This window comes from Mus musculus, chromosome 7, assembly GCF_000001635.26.
Source record: "Mus musculus strain C57BL/6J chromosome 7, GRCm38.p6 C57BL/6J".
Classification (NCBI taxonomy): Eukaryota; Metazoa; Chordata; class Mammalia; order Rodentia; family Muridae; genus Mus; species Mus musculus.
This window is the reverse complement of record NC_000073.6, coordinates 44,245,219-44,265,405: the sequence shown is the minus strand read 5'-3', so window position 1 is coordinate 44,265,405 and position 20,187 is coordinate 44,245,219. Positions and strand designations below refer to the sequence as shown.

The following is a 20,187-nucleotide window of genomic DNA, read 5'->3' as shown; positions in this document are numbered from 1 at the left end:
CAAAGGAAGTCAGGACTGGAACTCAAGCAGGTCAGGGAAGCAGGAGCTGATGCAGAGGCCATGGAGGGATGTTCCTTACTGGCTTGCTTCCCCTGGCTTGCTCAGCCTGCTCTCTTATAGAACCCAAGACTACCAGTCCAGGGATGGTCCCATCCACAATGGGCCCTACCCACTTGATCACTAATTGAGAAAATGCCTTACAGTTGGATCTCATGGAGGCATTTCCTCAACTGAAGCTCCTTTCTCTGTGATAACTCCAGCTGTGTCCAGTTGACACACAAAACCATCCAGTGCACACGCCATCTACCTTGAGACAGGGTGTTGTGGTGGTTTGAAGAATGGCCTCCATAGGCTCATTTATTTAAATGCTAAGTCACCAGGGAGTGTCATTATTTGAGGATGAGAAGGAGTAGGTGGCATGGCCTTGTTGGAGATGTGTCACTTGGAGTGGGCTTTGAGGTTTCAAAGGCCCACACCAGGCCCAACGTCTCCATGCTTGAGCATCTAAGCTCTCAACTATTTCTCCAGCATCTTGTCTGCTTGTGCGTCACCTCACTCCCCACAATGATGAACACGGACTAATCCTAAGAAGCTGTAAGCAAGCCCCCAATTAAATCTTTCATCCTATGAGAGGCCTTGGTCGTGGTGACTTGTCGTAGCAATGGGATAGTAACTCAGGGGTCTTTGTTTTGCTTGCCACTGTGTGTGTAGCAGAGTAGCTGTCCTTTGAGTTTCCAAGGGGTCTCCTATGTGTGCCTTCCATCTTGGCACAGAGGTGCTAGGATCACAGCCTTATGCTTCTGAGCCTGGCTTCCTGTGGGTTTTGGAATGTCAGATCGGGGCCTCATTTTACCCAGCAAGTACTTTTAACTCCTGAGCCACATCCTCATCACCCAAAATAATTTTTTGAGATCTACTTACTTAAATTTTTTTTTCTGTGCCTGTGCGCCGCAGGGGTGCAGTGCCCACGGAGGCACCAGAACCCCTGAAACAGAAGGTTTTGAGCTGTGGTGTGTTGCTGGGGATCCAACCCGGTCCTTTGGAAAAGCAGCCAGCCCTTAACCACTAGCCGTCTTTCCAGCCCTAAAACTGTTTCTTAATTCTAACTCTGCTTCACACTGGCTGGGTGCTTAGGAGTCCTCACTGCCTTTGCAGAGGACCTGAGTTTCGAGTTTCCGAGTGCCCATGTCTGGTGGTTTGCAGCTGCCTAGGACTCTCTAGCTCCAGGGAATCTAAACCCTCTTCTGGGTTCCATGAACACACACACACACACACACACACACACACACACACACACACACACGCACACATACGCAATTTAAAAGTAAAATAAGATCAAGGGGTGGTGGTTCACCCTTTTATTCTAGGACAGGCAGATGTCTGCGACTTCAAGGCCAATCTGGTCTTATATAGTGAGTTCCAGCTAACCTGACTCAGAAATAAGTCGATTAACTAAATTATAATCTTTAAAGCACATACTATAATCCTGGCATATAACAGGTATTTACTAGCCGGGTAGTGGTGGCGCATGCCTTTAATCCCAGCACTTGGGAGGCAGAGGCAGGTGGATTTCTGAGTTCGAGGCCAGCCTGGTCTACAGAGTGAGTTCCAGAACAGCCAGGGCTACACAGGGAAACACTGCCTCGAAAAACAAAAACAAGTATTTACTTTTAAAAATAAGCATAGTGATAATAATAATAAAAAAAAAATCCCATCTTTGTCTGAGTGAAGGTCTGTGAAAGAATTTCCCGGGCAGCAGAGCTACCCATTCGAAGCGCTCAGCTTCCTCACAAAAAGGAGCCGCCTCAGAACCCCAGCTGCCCATTCATAGCACCCTGGGGAACGTTCAGAGCAGAATCGATGCTCCGTCCCACCCCAAGCCCAGTGGTGGGAATTGACAAAGCCCTCAGTGGCTCTCCACAGCGCCGGCCCGAGACACATCCATCTCCGCTGGACTGCGGTTGAGAAAATGCCAAGTTGATAGCTCCCTGAGGACTCAGAAACCACATAAATGGTCAAGCCCTGGGGGAAGGAGGGATGTGGAGGGCGCAAAGGTTGACTTGGTTCCGCGGTTGAAAAACCGCTGACAGCCAAGCCCACCTGGAGAGTGAAGAGACGGGGTGAGGCAGGAAGGTTTGCTCCGGAAGCTTTCAATGGAGGACTCGCAGACTAGGGGTTGCAAAGGGCTCCTCAGCCCGCTCGGAGTGTGTGGCACAGCAGGTGAAAAGCCGTTAGGGTGCGGCTGCTCAGCCGTTTTTTTGAGTTACGGGGCTAAGGGTATAGCAGAAGGGCCTGGTGTGAGCCATGTGGGTAGGGAGGTGCAGGGAGGGAGAGGCCACTCTATTTACAGGAGGAGGTGGATGCTTGGGAAATACCTGGTTGAGAGCTCAGGCAGGAGTCTCAGTCTCCTGCCAATTAAAATCTAGGAAAATAGTCTGACACCGCCACCATGCGGCCATTTCTGGTTTTGCGTACAAGGAGTCCTTGCATTTGAGGACAAAGGGTGCTGTTACTGGCTCTGATCAACAGAGGGCGCGACCGCTAGTTCGTCTTGGTCTCAGTTTGCTTGTAACCCACTAAAATTGCGCGGATCTGAACTAAACGGATTTACAAATCTGTTCGTGATTGGAAATTTCTAGTCCTTTTCCCGAAGACCCAGAGCATACAAATGATTTTTCTTTTTTCACTTTGGGGAGGTTGGAGGAGGCAGGAAGGTTGGCGTGTGCTAACAGATCTCCTCTATTTTGGGGTTCTGGACACTTCTATTGGAAAGGGATTTGATGGCAGGTGATCACAGTTGAATAGGAGTTTGCTAAGACAAGAAAAAAATAAAAGGAAGAAATATTATCATTTTTTAAGATAACCAGGGAAGGAATTATATCCAGACTCTTTACACACAGTCGCAACATCTGCCCACACCTTTGATCTCTGGCAATCCTTAGTGTGGCCTTTCTTTAAACAGATTTTCACCTTTGCTGGGTAGGAGTGCTCAGAGAGACAGGTCTGAAGTCCTGAGCAAGCTGTTTAGTGCCAGATGGAGAATTGGGCCCTGGAAGTTCTTTTCTGTGCCCTGGCACTCACAGCTGAAATGCCCCTTAAATACTCATGTGACCTAAAGATTCCTACGCATTCTTCAAAACCCACTTCTCCCTCAGACCTAGGGGTCCAAGCTCCAGCACTCCTCCCACAGACATAGGACTCTAAGCCCAACCTCCTCCCACAGATGCAAGAGATCCAAGGCCCAGCCTCCTTCCACAGACTTGGAGGTCCAGGGCCCAGCCTCTTCCCACAGATTTTGAGATCCAGGACCCAGTCTCCTTTCTCAGACCCAGAGGTCCAGGACCCAGCTTCCTCCCTCAGATTCAGAGGTCCAGGGCCCAGCCTCCTCCCATAGACTTGGAGGGACAGGTCCCTAGCCTCCTCCCTGAGATCTAGGGACCAGGTCTCTCCTTTTCATCTTCCTGCTGAGATCCATGGTTGTGGGGAGCAGGGCTTAGGGAGCAGGGAGCCTTGGTCTGGTGCTGTTACATTTATTGGATCTCAGAGGCCAGCGCAATGGCAGAGCAGGCGGGGGCCAAGCTGGTGGAGTGGGGCGTCATGCCTTCTTACTGCTGAGCCTAGAGCAGAGATAGAAGTACAATGTAGACACGTGGCAGCTCAGGATAGTAAAAGCTCCAGGGCCAAATGAAGAGAGACAGGAGAGACAGAGCCCTCTCATCCCGCCTCCCCCTCACCTTGTTGAAGAAGTAGATGGAGGCTAGGATGGTGAACACGGCCATGGCCAAGGTCACATTCTGGGGGAGGAGGTCAGGAGTCAGCTCCCTCCCCTCCCTCCCCCCACCTCTGCCCCAGCCCCTTCACCTGTCCTCACTTCCTGCAAGTTCATAGCCATGGGTCCTAGCCGCACAGCACTTGGCCTCCCTCACCCAGACCTCGGAGTCAGACAGGAAAGAGGCTCCGAGAATGGGAGGGGGTTGTCGGGGAGACCAGAATGGTGACCATGGAGACCAGGGAAGGGCATTTTGGGTAGAAGAGACATTCACACTGGGGATTGGTGGGGAAGGGGATGTGGGTGTGTAATTCACTCATGGTACCTAAATCCAGCATGAAGACCTATGAGATTGGAGAGTACGGACCTGGATCTCCACACTGGGTTCTCTTTTCTTCCCTAGAGTGTGCTGGGGAGCCATGGGAGAGTTGTGAGCAGGGAAGGAACAGATTGGCTCTGGTATGTTGAGGCAGGAGAATGACTGAGGTATAAAGACGGGGTCCAGTGGTACAGGCAAAATGGCATCCTCGTGTCTGCCAGATGCAAGGGTGGGAACTAACAGTCAGGACTTAGCCTAGAATTTGGTCCCCCAGCTTGTGAAGGTGGCAGAATGTTCATCGTGGTGTGAAGCCTGGTGCTGGTAGGTGACAGCTTCTGAGCTCTGGACCACAGAGACAGCAGCAAGGCACTTTGACTGTGACCACTCAGTGTTCTTTGTAGGTTCCTGACTCCTCTTTATACCTTTAAAATGACTTTCCAGGTTATTAGAGGTACAGAGGAGAGGGGAGATACGTGTGTGTGTGTGTGTGTGTGTGTGTGCATGCACGCGTGTGCGTGTAACTGCCTCCACCTCCCACTGATGGCTACCAGCTGTGCATAGAGGGAATGCACCACTGGAGGGGCCCCACTCTTTGCAGTGATACCTCAGGCTGGACACTGAGAGGGGGACACACATGGTGAGAAGCCACTTAGGGTGATGCCAGTGTGGGCTTAATCCCAGCTCTGACGCCTGCCAGTGGAATGACCTTCGGTGACTCACAAAGATGTCTTCACCATTTTTTAAGTAATCCCCCACCCCCACCCCAGCAAAGGAGCTCAGGGGTGACTCAGTGGGTAAGTACTTAAGTGTGAGGACCTGAGTTTGATTCCCTAGCTCGCCTATAAAAAGCCAGGCATGGTGCTTGTGCCAGCCACCTCGGCACTAGAGGTAGAGACAGGAGAATCCCTGGGGCTTGCTGGCCAAATCAGTGAACTCCAGGTTCAGTGAGAATGATCACAATAGGTGAAAAGCAATCAAACAAGACCTTTGGCTTTGACCTCTGACCTCTACACAGAGGAGCACTTCTGTTTGTGGTGCAGGTGTTTCTGCAGTCCAGGGGGGAAGATGGCTCAAGAGGCTCACAAAACTCAAGACATCTTTCCAGGTTCACCCATTATAGAAGACGTAGGTGGTTGCTGGAGAGAAGACTCCTTAAAAAAAAAAAAAGATTAGTTGAGTATGTATACAGCATTCTGTCTGCACGCATGCTTGCAGGACAGAAGAGGGCACCGGATTGCATGGTTATCTCTCTAGATGCTTGCAAGTCACCATGTGGTTGCTGGGAATTGAACTCAGGACCTCTGGAAGAGCAGCTGGTGCTCTTAACCTCTGAGCCATCTCTCAGGCCCCCAAGAGAAAATTCTTAAGTGGAACTGCCTTTGAGGTGCACAGAGGACCCCGGTAACACATCTGTCTTCCTTGCAGCATCTGTCTAGAACTTTCCAGTGCAGCAGCTGCTTTTGAGTCACAATCCCGTGAGTGACCCCAATAAACTAACTGCTTCACCATGCTGGACATGGAGTAATTTCTTGGGTTAGCAACACTGCTGTTCTTTCTGGATTGAAGTCATCTTCAGCTAGAAGGTGCATAGAGAGTTCAGCCTGAGACAATAAGACACTAAGTGAATAAACTAATAAAGAGAATAAAGATGAAGGGCTGTTGAGAGAGTTCAGTGGGGAGTCTGTTGACAAGCCTAATAACCAGAGTTTATGTCTCCAAACTCACAGAACTGACAAGTTCTCCTGTGACCTCTGCATGTGCACTGTGGCATCTGGGTGCCCCCATGTCACAAGTGTAATACATTTTTTCATGAAGAAAAAGAATAAACATACGGGGCTGGAGAGATGGCTCAGCAGGTGAGAGCACTGACTGCTCTTCTAGAGGTCCTGAGTTCAGTTCTCAGTACAGTGGCTCACAACCATCTGTGATGGGATCTGATGAGCTCTTCTGGGTGTGTCTGAAGACAGCTACAGTATACTCATATAAATACATACATACATAAATAAAATAGAACACACATATATTCATAGAGAGAGGCAGGGACACAAGATTATGTCACCGAATGGTGATTGTGACAGCTGAGGGAAGGTGGCACAGCTGGCCTTGAAACTGGAGTCGTGGAACACATCTCCAAGAGGAGGGAGGGCCAGGGAATGGGGTTCTACTTTATAGCTGGTACTGCAAGTGTGACGTGAGGACATCTGGGTTTCCAGCCAGTCACACAAACTGTGGACCTGGGACCTCAAGGGCAGCTTGGGGGTCATGGGTCCTCTGCCACTGCTTAGTCAATCGTTACAGCAGCAGGGAGTGAGGATCCCAGGAGACAGAGTATGCCACCATCTTGAGGGGGGCAGAATTTGCTCCCCACTCCATTTTGTTCTTTGGGATTAACAGATTTTTTTTTTTTTTTGAGACAGGGTCTTACACTATGTAACCCTGGCTGTCCATACACTAAGCTGGCCCTGAGCTCAGAGATCCACCTAGTCTCTGTCTCCTGAGTGCTAGGATTAAAGGCAGGCCTGGTTGGATTTAACAGAATCTTTGCAGCCATGGTGATACTCGGCTGCTATCTGAGCATTTGGGAAGCTGAAGTTGGAGTGTTGGGAGTTCTAGCCAGCCCAGGCTGCAGTGAGTTCAAGGCTAGCCTGGGCAATGTAGTTCAATTCTGTCTACAACATTTAAGAAGGGAAACGGGTGTTGTAGCTAAAGATGTAATATACAGCACTTGTTCAGCATGTGTGTAAATGCTAGTAGTATTAAACAAGACCCAGCTGCTTTGGGTTGCCTTTGCTGAGGGCCTCGGGCTGTTTCCAGAACTCACACAGTAGCTTACCACCATCTATAACACCAGTTCCAGAGGATCCAGTGCCCTTTTCTGGTCTCCACGGACACTTCATGCACATACATAGAAACACAAAATAAAAATAAAATCACGGCTGGATATAGTAAGCACACCTTGAATCCCAGCACTTGCGAGGCTGCGAATTCACTCTGTGGATTTGAGGACAGCCTGGTCTACATAGTGAGTTCTAGGACAGCTAGGGCTACATAGTGAGATCTTGTCTCAAACCACCACTTCAAACAAACAAACAAAAACTCCAAACTAAACAGCTAGATTCCCTCCTGAGCTAAGCCCTCCCAACTCGACCCATGAAGCCCATGAGCAATGACAATTGTCTTAGGATGTTCAGCTTGGGGCTAGGGAGGTGGTTCATTGGCATGTTTGCCCCACAAGCAAGCTGGGGACTGAGTTCATCTCCCCAATACCCGTGTGAAAGACCTTGGCATGGCAGCTTGTAACTGCAATCTTAGAGCTTGTTGAAGTTGAGACAGGAGGATTCCTGGAGCTTGGTCTATTCTGAATCAGCAAGTTCCAAGTTAAGTGAGAGACCCTGTCTCAGAGACTGTTTGAACAAGACACCTGACATCTGGCCTCCACACACATGAACACACACATAAATCACTAAATTTTAGGGTCATTTGTTATGTGGTCATCAACACAACTTCCAAACTGTTCCTCTCTGCAAATGGGCTGTCTTAAGTGCTTAATGCACCTTGACCTAGTCTGATGTGTTTTGTGAGATGAAGGCACACAGAGGTACAGTACCTTGCCTAATACTATACACCTTGTAATTGTGAGAGCATCGAACCTAGTCCATCTGACTTCTGGCTTGAGTATTTTGCTGCAGAGGCCCTGTTGGCTTTAACCAGGTGTATGCAGTGTGGAAAGAAAACAAAATCTTCAAAAAGTCCAAGGAGGCCTCAACAAATCCTGACATTTTAGGAAAACCAGGAGCCATGGAGAGGCCTGGGGGTTAGGCAGGGGGTGTCCCTGTAACTACCTCTCCGCTTTGCCATTTCCTACATGTCTCCTCAGGTAAATCAGTATCCTGTTGTGCCTCGGTTTCCCTGTTAGCACAGTATAGATGCTGGTGGCCAAATGGGCATCTCCTGGGGGGTCTGTGAAGATGAACTAGGTTAATCCCAGGCCTCCTCAGTACTGGGGAACGTGTTGGGGCCTGCAGGGCTTGCAGGGGGCTGAGTCTGAGGCTAATGAGCAGGTGAGGCCACAGCACAGACGGAGGCTGAGCTCAGCGTCTGCTCTCTGTGGAAATGGCTGAGCCCGGGTCTCAGGGCCACACCGTCGGACCCTTGCTGCTGCTGCTGTTGCTGTTGCTGCCTCGGGCCCTGCCGGAGGGGCCCCTGTTATTTGTGGCTCTGGTGCGAAGCCCTCCGACCCCACCTGACCCACCCTCTACCTTCCAAGTCAGTCCTGACCTGGTTCTCCAACATCCCCAGGTGTTCCGACATGGCGACCGGGCCCCACTGGCCTCCTACCCCACAGATCCACACAAGGAAGCTGCCTCCACCTTGTGGCCTCGAGGCTTGGGCCAACTGACTAAGGTGAGGAGGGAGATGGGGTGAGAAAGAGGGCTAGGGGTCAGGCGATGAGGGTCTGCTGAGGCCCCCTCTGTCCCTAGGAGGGGATCCGCCAGCAGCTAGAACTGGGCCGATTTCTGAGGAGGCGTTACAAGGCTTTCCTGAGCCCTGAGTACAAGCGAGAAGAGGTACTTTGTTGACCTTTGACCCCAGAGCCCCCTTTGGTCTTCACCTCTTGTCTTTGATCTCCATCTATTTGACCTGCACCCCTATGGGCTTCTAAGTCAGTAGGGAATCCACACCGACCTCTGACCTTCTCTCAAACGATCTGTCTTTCCACTCACTGGACCTCAACCTTTGCCTTGATTTCCAACCGCCCCATCCTGACCTCCTGACCTTTGAACCCAACTCTGTCTTTGATGCTTGCTTTGCCCACCTGATGTCTGTTAGGGGGTGGGGTTTCTTGGTAAGGATCTGGACCTGTGCATGCTTGGCAAGCCCTCCACCACTGGGTACCACCCCCATTTCCAACCTCCAACCTTTGCTCCCTACCATCAGCATTTTGACCTTCCTTTTCTGTCTTCTCACTTCCGTTGGCTGGCCCCTGACTTCTCTGAGGACTGTGTAATCAAATTTAGCTCCATGGTATTCAGTTCCCACCTTCTACATCTTGACCTCTTACTCCCAGGCCCCTTGATCTGATCTCAGCAGACCCCAGCAGTCCAACACATCACTCAACTCTGACCTTTGATCCCAACTTCCAAAGCTGAAAGTTAGACACATGAATTCACCTTGAGTTTTGACCCTGAATGCCTGTCCTTTGACCCCACCCTCTTCCTGACCTTTAACCTTACGCACTCCAAACTAAATCTGAAGTTTTTGATTTGAGACCCTGCTGACCCTTGGCCTGTCCACCTGCTCTGCTGCCCTCATCCACCCCAGGTGTACATCCGCAGCACAGACTTTGACCGGACATTGGAGAGTGCACAAGCCAACCTGGCTGGGCTCTTCCCTGAGGCTGCCCCTGGAAGTCCTGAGACTGACTGGAAGCCCATTCCAGTGCACACAGTGCCTGTGTCTGAGGACAAGGTCAGGGGGCTTCATCTGGTGGGAGAAACAGAAGAATCGAGTTTAATCTCATTCTGGGAACCTTAATGAGACTTTCTCAAAATGAAAAAAAAAAAAAACAAACAAACAGTTTAACAAGAGGAGTGGAATGTAGTATAGGGGTAAACCCCCCAGCTTAGAATCCTCTAGTGAGGAGGGGCTGGGAGGAGTGTGGCTCAGTGGTAAACTACCTACCTAGGGAGGAGCTGGGGGGTGTGGCTTAGAGGTAGAAGGATTTCCTAGCCTGTCCAAGGTTCTGGGTTCTATAACCAACACCACACATACAAAAAAGGATGGAAATAAAGCCCAGTACTGAGCTGGAGAGGGGAAGAGGCAGCTCCAAGCCAGGTGGATCCATTTCTGGAAGCCCAGAACAGCTGAGATCAGAAAGGTTATCCCTGGTAGAGCTAGCTGTCCAGAGTTGGTAAGCTGACACCCCTGCCCAGCACAGCTGGATAACAGGGGAAACTGGGAGAGTTGAGGGCTAGAGACCCTGGCCCCATGGCCAACTGTGAGACCCCAGACTTGCTGCTGCCTTCCCTGAGCCTCAGTTTCCCCCAGTTGCTGAGGTTCCCCATGCGCAGCTGTCCTCGATACCATGAGCTGTTACGAGAGTCCACAGAGGCAGCTGACTACCAGGAGGCCCTGGAGGGCTGGACGGTGAGTGCTGGTGTGGGCTGGTGTGGCTGGGTGCCAAGCAACAACTGGTAGGCTCACCCAGCCCTGTATCTCCACTCAGGACTTCCTGACCCGCCTGGGCAACTTCACTGGGCTGTCCCTGGTTGGAGAGCCACTCCGGAGAGCATGGAAAGTTCTGGATACCTTGATCTGCCAGGTGAGTCCTTTTCTCCCCTCTCCCATCTGGGGATTTCAAATATGCAAATATCAGGGCAAGAGATTTAGCTCTGCGTACCCTGGTTTCCCCATCTGCGTGGTGGGGATAGTGGCAGGCTGATGAGATGGTGGCATAGCATATATATATATATATAAAATCTCCTTTCCTGGTACCATTTCATTGGATCTTTCTAGAAAACCGAATGTCAGATTCCAAGGCATCTCTGGTCCCACAGGGCTTGGTAAGGACTCTGGTCTGGTACTTGGTCTGGCTCATCCTGTGCTGAACTGATCTTTGAGGGGTTTGAATGAGGGCCAGGGTCTGGAGGGTTGGCTGTCTGTAAGGTGCTTGCCACACAAACATGAGGAATTTAGATCACTAGTACCTACATGAAAAAGCTGGGTGCAGCAGCTCACACGGAAATCCTGCTGATGAGGCTTTGACAGGAAAATCCTGGGGTTCAGTAGCCAGCCAACTTGGTCTACTTGTTGAGTTCCAGGCCAGGGGAGGCTCTCAAACAAACGAGGTGGGCCAGGCTTGAGGAACATATGCAGGTAACCTCTAACCTAGGTGCACACACACACACACACACACTCCAAAACAAATGGGGGGGGGTTGACTGAGGACTCCCACTTGAGACCCTTTCTCTCTCCACTCTCAGCGTGCCCATGGTCTTGACCTTCCATCCTGGGCCTCTCCAGATGTCTTGAGGACTCTGTCACAGATTTCTGCTCTGGATATCAGGGCCCATGTAGGCCCACCCCGAGCAGCAGAAAAGGCCCAGCTGACAGGGGGTAAGGTGTGGGGTCTGTGGGCTTGGGGGAGCTGGTTTGCAGGTGGAGAGGGGGCATCTACATACTCTCTTCCCCGTCTGTCCCTCAGGGATCCTGCTGGATGCTATTCTCAGCAATTTCTCCCGGACCCAGCGCCTTGGGTTGCCCCTCAAGATGGTCATGTACTCAGCTGTGAGTCCTTGGGAAGGGCAGGCACTGCTGCATGAGTGACAGGGGTTGTGGTGGTGGTGGTGAGACTACAGTGCCTATGCAATCTCAGTCTCCAGCCTTGGCTCACCCTCATCTCCTACAGTACAGTACTGCAGCATTAGAAACACAGTAAAGATGAGGGAGGGGGTCAGAGAAGCAAGACTTTAGTCCTGAAAGGACTGACTGTAGAATGGGAACTGCCCAGTCACAATTTGCACGTTTGGACAATCATTATAGAATGCCTATGATGTGAATGGGAGTGGTCTGGGATTACTTCTAACTGGAGACAATCTAGGTGCTGGGGTTCTGATTTAGCTTCCATCCCTGGAAATTCTCTTCAGCATGACAGCACCCTGCTGGCCCTCCAGGGGGCCCTGGGCCTCTACGATGGGAACACCCCACCTTACGCTGCCTGCATGGCCTTTGAATTCCGGGGGAGCTCCAGGGAACCCGAGGAGGAAGATGGAGAGTGAGGATGGGTGATGGCTTGGCATTGGGTGGATGGGCTCTTCTTCGGATGGGGAACTAGTGATGCTACTGTCCTTTCCACCTCCAGGAATGTCACTGTCTCTCTCATCTACCGCAATGACACCTCCCGCCCACCCCTGCCACTCAGGGTCCCTGGGTGCCCAGCTCCCTGTCCACTTGGGCGCTTCCAGCAGCTGACTGCTCCAGCCCGGCCTCCAGCCCATGGGGCCCCCTGCCATGGTTCTTATGAGCCTGCCAGCCCCCCAGGTGACAGCCCTCTACGCTGGGGTGGGAGTGGGGAGTTCCCAAGGCCTGGGATTCACAACCCCCATGTTCTTCCTGCAGCCACGGTGCCCCTGCTGGCCGGAGCTGTGGCTGTGCTGGCCGTGCTAAGCCTGGGGCTTGGTCTTCTGGCCTGGAGGCCCAGATGCCTGCGGGCCCTGGGAGGGACTGTGTGAGGGGGGATGAATAGACACAAAAATACCCCGAGCTGACACTGGATCCCAACACGTGTGCTCACTTGCTGCTCTGGCTTGTCACTTACTGTGCTCATGCGCGTGTGGGGATGAAGGCTGGGTGGGCCTCAAGCATTATGCTTGCTTGGACACTGCAATCAGGTGTTGTACATACAGGTGTCGGGGCTCACAATAAGCACGTGTGCAGGTGGGAACCTGTAGCCTGAGAGCACACAGGACTCAATTGCCTTAAGCAACTCTAACCCTGGTATGGTGGCAGAACAGATAGAGATAGAGATCCCTCCACTTGAGGGAGCCTGCCAGCCCCCCAGGTGACACTTGAGGGAGGGCTTAACTCCTACTAAGGAACAGCCTACCAGCAGCCACTGTGTCACTGCCATCACCTGGAGCCCCATGCCCATTGCCTTGTGTTCATCATTCCCCAGAGCCCCCCAGCCCTGTCTTGAGAGGTTTCCTATCTGGGGGAGGTACATCAAGACCTAAGAGCCTAAGGAAGCTAAGGAGCATACCCTGGAATCCAAGAACAGCTTGAACTAGAGGGTCTGATCAATTGCAGGCTCTGAGGTAGGGGATAAGGCCAGCCAGTGGCTGTGACTGGCCCCCACCAGCCCACCTTTCCTCACCAGACCGCTGGAGTATCCTCTGGAAACAGGCCAAAGGTGGGCAAGTGCGCCTGTGCCTCACCTGCTCTGGACCCAGCTCATCACCCAGATTCTACCCACGCCGGAACCGAATCAAACAGCACACCCTACAGAGGGCAATGAACCAGCCATTTAATAGAAACTCACGAAGGCAGAAGTTCCAGGGCTGCCCACCTCACCCCTCCACTAAATCCAGATCTGCATTGGCCAGGGGCCATCTGTGCAGCCAGGGAGACCAGACCCGGCTGGAAGGTGCTTCAAAAGGGAAGGGCATGGTTAAAAGAAAACGGGGACAAGGTCCCCAAAGCAAAATCTTTACAAAAGGGGGTTCTCCTCTCCCCAAAACCAAAGTGTCACATAAGCTCAAAATAAAATATAAAGTAAAAATGCTGCATTAGAAAAGTTTGCAATGTTAAGCCTTTACACTAGGGAGACTGGCCCTAAAGTGTCAAACATCCAGTAAAAGGCCATGGAAGTACGGCCTATACCTAAAATACTATGTAAGTGTTGCATTGAAAAAGTAAAAAATTCAAGATGGCCTGTATGTAGTGCTTTGGGGTCCATGTGGAGGCAGAGGGGTGGGGACCCTGATGTGGCCACACATCTTAGCATGGCCTTAAGCTTCAACTCAGGGGGATTAATTCTAGGGCCATAAGCACCCTAGATTCACAACCAATAGCCACCTGTGGCTCACTTTCCATATGGATGGTGTGGCTAGGAACATGCACACTTCTCTTTGGGGCCACCGAGCTTGGCATTAAGTGCTATAGGATGGGAATGTCCACTTGGGCGCTCCCCAAGCTGCTTCCTAGTCACCTGGGTTACAGACAGCCTCTCTGCAATTCACTTTCCCACCTTCGACCCTGGGGTGTAAGTGTCCTCTTGACGTCAGTCCAGGACTTAGTCATGACGCACCGGTTGCTCTTCCCCACAGGCCTGGTCGGAGTAAGGGGGTGGTGGGGGCTGCTCCTCGTTCAGCCCATAGTTGGGGTGGCCGCGACTGCGCTTGGCTTCTTTGATGTAGAGTTCTAGGAGTACCTTGGTGGGCTGTCTGTCTACTTGCTCCCGGGGTACACCGTGGCTGAGCAGCCAGCCTAGGAGGTCCTTACGAGTTGGGTTGGGCCCCAACATGAGCTTGGTGCGGCCTGGATGGCTCTGGCGCCAGAGCAGACCCACGTCAGCAATAGTCTGGATCTCCATCACAGCCTCCAACACTGTCATGCCACGTACCAGCAGGCTGACCAGTGAAAGCCGCAGCTCAGAGGGGGCTGCTGTGAGCAGGCGCCGCTGCAGGCCTTGAGTGAAGGCCACATCCTCTGGGGCCAGGTCCACGGGCCCTTCTGGGTCAAGGTAGATCCACTCAATCATGCCCAGCTCACGCACCAACTGGATGCCTTCCTCCATGGTGGTCCAGGGCCTGAAGGGTAACTCGGTGGCCTCAAAATGCAGGGAGGATTCCCAACGCTGACGCCAGGCCTGCAGCAGCCAGCTCAGGAGAGTCTGGCAGCCAGCCCCCCGCAGGGCCTTGCAGCGGTAGTTAAAGATGGCATCATGGGTGAGGTCACCCAGCAGCCCCAGCTCCCCAGAATTCAGGGACAGGGCAGGGCCTCCCTGGTCATACACCCGCAGGATCCAGGTGACCATGAGCTCATTGGGGTTCTGCTTGAAACGCCGTGAGATAGCCAACAACTCCGTGTATGTGTAGTAGCGGTCCCCCCGGCCTATCTGGGTGGGCACCAGCACTCTCTCAGCCATGGCCCTCACAGTCTCAAGGTAAGAATAGCAAGAGGGCTAGAAGCAATGCTGTCGCAGAGGCTGCAAAGACACAGGGCAAGCTGGTAGGTGACAAAGGGCTACACTCCCACCCAGCATCCCCCTAGAATGGAAACCCCTCAGACTCCTGGATGTCAAAGGTCCTGGAGGCACAACATATCACCATGGTGGTCAGAGCCCAGTGCTATATACATCATGGGGGTTCCCAAGAGCGGCATGACAGAGATGTCTCTTAGCAATCTGGTCTAATTGTGTAAACCAAGTTCATGTGATTAGCATTAGACTTCTACTCCAGACAGTCTTTCTGCTCTTACCTGAAGGGAAGTAGGATGTTTGTAGAAACCACCTATAGGCAGGAAGGAGAGGGGACAGAGGTTGGCAAGGGACACGAAGACCATGGCACCCCCCTATTCATTCCTCCTTGTAGTCAGGACCCCTCAGACCCCAGGGTGTCAAAGGTCCCTGGGGGCACCATGTCTTCAGGATGGTCAGAGCCCAGTGCTGGACATCAAGGGGGTCCGCAAGCATACACACTGACAGCACAGAGTCTAAACTGAGCTGTTTGTCCTAGCACTTTAGGCAGCTCTCTGCTTACCTGGAGGGAAGCCTGGTTGTCTGAAGGAACTGCCTCTGTCTGTTGGCAGGAGGGAGAGGAGAAAGGCTGGTGAGACTCACAAAGACCACAGCTTCCCCATCCACTCCCTTTGTCGCCAGGGCCCCTCAGACCCCAGGGTGTCAAAGGTCCCTGGGGGCACCATGTCCTCAGGATGGTCAGAGCCCAGTGCTGAACATCAGAGGGGTCCTGGTAATATTAATACCCTCCCTTTCTAAGGTCCTAGGGCCATGCAAAGTCCCAAGGGGGACAGTATAGCCCAGTGCTCAGAAATCCACCCAAGAGAATGGCTGACACTTGGTTTTAGAGAACCCAGGACCCTTAGGGGTAACACTTCCCTGTTTCCTTGCTTAAGACAGTTTATGTGGGCAAAGTTGCTTCTACCTCCCAAGGTAGAAGATTTTCGATACATTCTATACTCCCCGCCCCCAATCTTACTCACTTATTTTTGTATGTAGTCCAGTCTGGATGTTAACTCAGGATCCTCCCGCCTCAGCCACCTGGAATGTTGGGATTATAGGCACGTGCCACAGTTACCCCTCAATTGTCTACACTGACCTGCATGCTGTAGACTGAGGTTGCTGTGTCCTTGGGAATGTGGGGCAAATGAGACAGAGACTGGTCTTGGTCTCATGGCTCAGCCCTAGGACTGTTTGGAATTTCCAGGGTATAGTGAACATGTCCCTAAGTGGCTTCCACCCTTCTTCCAGACCTGTTTCCCCCTAAACCAACTCTTCAACTTGCCTGAGTTTGAGGTTAGCACCTCTGTTCCACCCTGCAACTTGGGGGAAGTAATGACTTTGCATTCTGCAAAGAAATGACACCTGCCTAAGACCCTGGTGAGATGTAGTGAACTCATTTGCTTCAAATACTGGCCCTCTTCTCCTCTACCCTACAGTCTTGTTATATAGCACAGGCTGGCCTTGGACCCTATAGTTGTTGGTTGATTAAATCCAAATTATAGAAAGTAACTCCTCTCCAGCTCTCTGTACCTTTTCAGTTCACATCTTTGCCCAGTCCAGAGACTCCGTGTGTTCAGTGCTATGCAGAGTGCTTTGTTATTAGCCCAAGCCCAGTATGGTCAGATAGAAAACATCTTAAGGTCAACAGCAGAGCCATTGTTTTCCCTGTTCCCAACACCTAAGAAACAAGGAGATATTCTCCTAGAGCTGAGAACGTGTTCTTTTTTAGATAACACACATGCCTGTCTTCTGATAAATCTTGTTATTTTAATAATAGAACCTATGTAAATTCAAGGTTCTTTAAAAAATAAAAAGTATCTTTTTTTTGGGGGGTACAAATTATTTGCTAGGCCCTAAACGATGCTCAAAGCTACATTGTCTTCAGTCCACAAATCCAGTGGGCAGGCGCTAATGCCGATATTTTGTTCTCTACTGAGTTTGAAAATTTGGTCCTTTCTGTACCTTACCCAGTCCTTACCCTTAGAAGACAGAAAATACTGCCACCCTCTCTATGTAACTGCAGAGGACTTAGGTGCCTGCCCTTGATGTGTCTGTTCCATTCAGCACCCAGGTTTATTGAGGTGGTTTACTGACTGGTATGGAGTTATGAACAGCAGGTCTGGGATCTTTACCTACACCTGACTGATCCCATTTAAGTTAAGAGTTTTAATATGTAATACCCTATAATTGCGGGTTCATTAAATCCAACTTATAGAGAGTAACTGAAAAGGAAGGTACACTATTTATTTTAGGTGTGGACAGATTAAAAAGTAAAGGCTCTTACCACAGTAAGATGATGATGGATGGCTACGTGGCTTCAAGATACACCTGTAATACCGAAAGGACTTGGTGAGGGTTATGTGTGGGGCCAGCCCACAGGTACAGAACATCAAATTTAGAGGTCCTCAGATCTCCAGGTGTCAAAGGTCCTGGAGGGGCACTGTGTCCTCAAGGGTGTTTGGAGCCCAGTGCTAAACATCACAGGAGCCTCAGGCCTTCTGCAATGTCAAGGCTACTTGCCTTCAGGGATGGTGGCCAAGCTAACACAATAGAAAAGATTGACAAACACAAAATCCACTAGAGGCTCCAAGTTCCCCAGTCCAGTAGGTCCATAGAGATTCCCTATGGACATGATGTTCTGTCTTGGTTCGTAACCTTGAAAAACACAACCTGCAAAGACACACATCCTTCTGAGGAGCCTGGTGGGAGAACTATGGGGGTTCTACAGAGCAAAATGCAAACAAGCAAAACCCTGCTGAGATTTTATATATATAATATAGGCTTATATACATATATATATTTATATAAATAAATAAATAAATAAATGGAAGGCCCAGTGACTTACTCAGCGAGATTTGAACCACCCTGTGAAAGCTGTCTGGGAGATGATTTAGCAAGGAACACAAAGAGAACAGTAGGATTCCCAAGAGGAAAGAGTTTAATCAAGTGTGATAATGGCACTGACCAGTAAGTAGGCAGAAAAAGATTGGTTTACAGGCAAAGGTGTGGTTAAAATATTTTGGGAGAAATATGTAATTTACTTGAGTAGCTGAACCGAAAATGCTTGTACCATCAGGCCCTACAAGACCATCCTGTAGCCATTGTATTAGTATTCTTGCAGGTGAACAAAGGCCTGGCTCCCTTCCTCCTCGTCTACTCCTACCTGCTGCTCCGAAGCAATCCAGTCCTCCACGTGCACTCACTTCCGCCTTGGTAACTCCGTATCGTGTATCTGCCCCTACACCCCATCCTCCTCCAGCCCTCATGTGTTCTAGGTTGCACAAAATTGCCAAAATCCCACACGGGGGAGGGGCAGTGGTAGAGATTTCCTACGGAGAGAACCTGCAGGTAGCACGGGGCTGTCACTGGGAGGAAAGATTCTATGTCACACACCCCCCTCCCTGTCGCCTAAAAAAAAAAAAAAAACCGGGAAGATGGCGGACAAGACCCGCGACGTGAGCAGCAGAAATGGCGTAGCCCGGCTAAGGCAAGACAAAGGAAGGCCTGGCCCGGCATCCCAAGCTCCACAAACCTGGCGAAAGGCATTGTCCCGAAAGTACCCGCATCCGCCCCTTCGAGAGAAACCCTGGTTCCAGCCCGAGCACGCCCGCGGCCCCAAGCAGCGCCCTTGAGCCCGTCCGCGCGACAGGTACACCCGTGACCAGGCCACGGACACCTCGGGACACGTGCTTCCCAGGGTGCAAAGCAGCACCACCGACTGGAAGGTACCGAGGCCAACACCGTGGAAAAACTCACCGGGACAGACCTCACCTCACACGCGATCGCCACAGGCGCGCGCCACCGCCGCGTGTCCCCATTTATAGCGCGCGCTGCCCGTCAGCCCCACCCATCGCGCTCGCAAGGCCCCGCCTCCAGCGGCTCTTGGGCCCCGCCCTGAGGTAGCCCACACTTACGCCTGAGCCGGGGATCCTGCTTTCACGGTGGCAGAAAGAATAAACGTCTGTTGCCCTTAGGACATTCCTGATCAGGTGATAAGGTACGTTGTTCCCAAAGAGGATGAAGAGAATGAAGAACATATCTGAAAGGTTCTTCCGTTACTTCCGTCAGGCAGCTCTTAGACAGCTCCCAAGGAGAGGGCGGGACGAGAAAGCCCCCCATGGGGTGGGGGTTTGGCCAGAACCGGAAATCCCCCGACTTGCCAGCGCGGCAGGCTAGCTCGTTTTTGCTGCAGAAGCTGGGGTCCGCTAAAAGGGCCCACCCGGCAGTAGTCGCAGCTGCGGCGCGGGAGGCAGGACCAGCACACACTGGCAGACTTTTAGGGAACCATGGGTGTGGTGTAGTTAGAGGGCTGGGTTCTGTGATGTGCGGGCCCGGAGCGGGGACGCTAGGGCGGAAAGGAGGGGAATTCCCTGTGCCAGAAAGAGGGCAGGTTGGGGTCTGGACCCCTGGGTGTGAGGGAGGGTGGGTGGTGTCTGGACCCTTGTGTATGAGGGCGTGAGGCTGGAGGGCTGCACTACTGGGTTTGAATCTGGAGGCTGAGATAAGGACTGCTGGGTCTGAGGAAGGAGGCGGAGGGCTGGAACCCCTAGGTCTTGGGGGATAAGGGTCAGGGTTCTGAATACTTGGATGAGCTCGAAGTGGGTCCTCAACCACAGAAGTCATAGAACATTTTTTTTTTAAAAGTCTGCACCTCATACCAGTTCTCTCTTTCTTCATTTTGCCCTCCAAATAGTCTATGTTACACTCTTCAAGCTCTAGATTCCTTAATGTGACCTGAGTATTCTTTGTTTAGCTGGCCCTCTGCTCATTAGGGCTCTTTCTCATTCCGCTGGGGAGACTGGCCTGGGAACCTAGTGGTCTGAAGTAAAGGGAAAGATTCTTCTCTTAGGTAAACGAGTTTCCATTATTGCTGCTGGCTCACACCAGAGGAAAGTCAATAGTTTGATGAGACAAGGCCTCTCTCTCTAGAACAGGCTGGCCTTGAGCTCAGAAAGCTCCCTGTCTGCTTCTGTGCTTGGCTCCCGTTACCACATTGATGGTTAATATGGTCAACTTCTCCAAATCTGGTATTACCTAGGAAAGAAGCCTTGGAGCATACCTTGTGGAGAGTTATCTAGGTTAGCTTAGCCGCTGACCATGCACAGGTTATCTTAGTTGGGTTAGTTGACCTGGGAAGGCACACCCACTATTGGGGAACCATGGGCTGCATAAATGGAGAAAGCTGAGCACCAGTGTAAATGTCCCTCTGACTGCAGATGCAGTGTGACCAGCAGCCTCCTCAAGCTCCTGCCTCCTTGACCCTCACCTTACCTCTCCATGTGATGAACTGCACTTTGAACTGTGAACCTGTCCCCTTACGTGGCGTTTATCAGGGTGTTTTATCATAGCAACAGAAAAATA

At 51.5% G+C, this 20,187-nt stretch overlaps 3 protein-coding genes and 4 non-coding genes across 28 annotated transcripts; 1 reads left to right on the top strand and 6 right to left on the bottom strand.

Annotated features, from left to right (window-relative positions):
- Positions 1 to 3,514: 3,514 nt before the first annotated feature.
- On the bottom strand, positions 3,515 to 3,965 carry Gm15517 (predicted gene 15517). Its single transcript, NM_001384596.1, has 3 exons — positions 3,872 to 3,965; positions 3,735 to 3,794; positions 3,515 to 3,617 (listed from the first exon to the last, which is right to left on the bottom strand). Exons 1-3 carry the CDS (start codon positions 3,884 to 3,886, stop codon positions 3,606 to 3,608), a joined length of 87 nt encoding a protein of 28 aa, NP_001371525.1. The 5' UTR covers positions 3,887 to 3,965; the 3' UTR covers positions 3,515 to 3,605.
- A 50-nt stretch (positions 3,966 to 4,015) lies between these two features.
- Positions 4,016 to 13,403, top strand: Acp4 (acid phosphatase 4). Of its 8 annotated transcripts, none has more exons than XM_017321901.2 (12): positions 4,168 to 4,228; positions 4,770 to 4,882; positions 8,388 to 8,492; positions 8,570 to 8,656; positions 9,411 to 9,557; positions 10,137 to 10,235; positions 10,315 to 10,410; positions 11,072 to 11,204; positions 11,293 to 11,375; positions 11,735 to 11,862; positions 11,950 to 12,128; positions 12,964 to 13,403. In XM_017321901.2, exons 2-12 carry the CDS (start codon positions 4,790 to 4,792, stop codon positions 13,374 to 13,376), a joined length of 1,563 nt encoding a protein of 520 aa, XP_017177390.1. In that variant the 5' UTR covers positions 4,168 to 4,228; positions 4,770 to 4,789; the 3' UTR covers positions 13,377 to 13,403. The 8 variants fall into 8 exon arrangements, 7 of the variants coding, with proteins under 7 accessions (XP_011249074.2, XP_006540593.1, XP_030097791.1 ...); XM_006540531.4 differs by having other exon boundaries at positions 4,687 to 4,882; XR_003946367.1 differs by lacking the exon at positions 4,770 to 4,882 and having other exon boundaries at positions 4,016 to 4,228; positions 11,950 to 12,648; positions 12,964 to 13,029.
- 2410002F23Rik (RIKEN cDNA 2410002F23 gene) lies at positions 13,087 to 18,695 on the bottom strand. 15 transcript variants are annotated; one of them, XM_030242905.1, is made up of 8 exons: positions 18,598 to 18,674; positions 17,990 to 18,168; positions 17,347 to 17,496; positions 17,111 to 17,154; positions 15,807 to 15,864; positions 15,347 to 15,385; positions 15,066 to 15,097; positions 13,089 to 14,793 (listed from the first exon to the last, which is right to left on the bottom strand). In XM_030242905.1, exon 8 carries the CDS (start codon positions 14,731 to 14,733, stop codon positions 13,879 to 13,881), a length of 855 nt encoding a protein of 284 aa, XP_030098765.1. In that variant the 5' UTR covers positions 14,734 to 14,793; positions 15,066 to 15,097; positions 15,347 to 15,385; positions 15,807 to 15,864; positions 17,111 to 17,154; positions 17,347 to 17,496; positions 17,990 to 18,168; positions 18,598 to 18,674; the 3' UTR covers positions 13,089 to 13,878. The 15 variants fall into 15 exon arrangements, with proteins under 15 accessions (NP_080156.2, XP_030098765.1, XP_006541154.1 ...); XM_006541091.2 differs by having other exon boundaries at positions 18,583 to 18,670; XM_006541094.2 differs by having other exon boundaries at positions 17,990 to 18,155; positions 18,583 to 18,670.
- On the bottom strand, positions 14,864 to 14,956 carry LOC115486842. The gene has a single exon (XR_003947189.1). It is a non-coding gene; the product is annotated as a small nucleolar RNA SNORD88 (small nucleolar RNA).
- Snord88a (small nucleolar RNA, C/D box 88A) lies at positions 15,185 to 15,256 on the bottom strand. The gene has a single exon (NR_028533.1). It is a non-coding gene; the product is annotated as a small nucleolar RNA, C/D box 88A (small nucleolar RNA).
- Positions 15,468 to 15,551, bottom strand: Snord88c (small nucleolar RNA, C/D box 88C). Its single transcript, NR_028534.2, has one exon. It is a non-coding gene; the product is annotated as a small nucleolar RNA, C/D box 88C (small nucleolar RNA).
- LOC115486841 lies at positions 17,226 to 17,316 on the bottom strand. Its single transcript, XR_003947188.1, has one exon. It is a non-coding gene; the product is annotated as a small nucleolar RNA SNORD88 (small nucleolar RNA).
- Positions 18,696 to 20,187: the final 1,492 nt, after the last annotated feature.

Excerpts from the sequence above, each read along its gene's own strand:
- 2410002F23Rik (XM_006541097.4), bottom strand. The coding sequence starts at position 14,733 with ATGGCTGAGAGAGTGCTGGTGCCCACCCAGATAGGCCGGGGGGACCGC.
- Acp4 (XM_006540530.4), top strand. The coding sequence starts at position 4,067 with ATGTGGGTGTGTAATTCACTCATGGTACCTAAATCCAGCATGAAGACC. Across the intron at positions 8,657-9,410 it reads CTGAGTACAAGCGAGAAGAG|GTGTACATCCGCAGCACAGA; the intron begins GTACTTTGTTGA and ends CATCCACCCCAG. Across the intron at positions 10,411-11,071 it reads TGGATACCTTGATCTGCCAG|CGTGCCCATGGTCTTGACCT; the intron begins GTGAGTCCTTTT and ends CTCCACTCTCAG.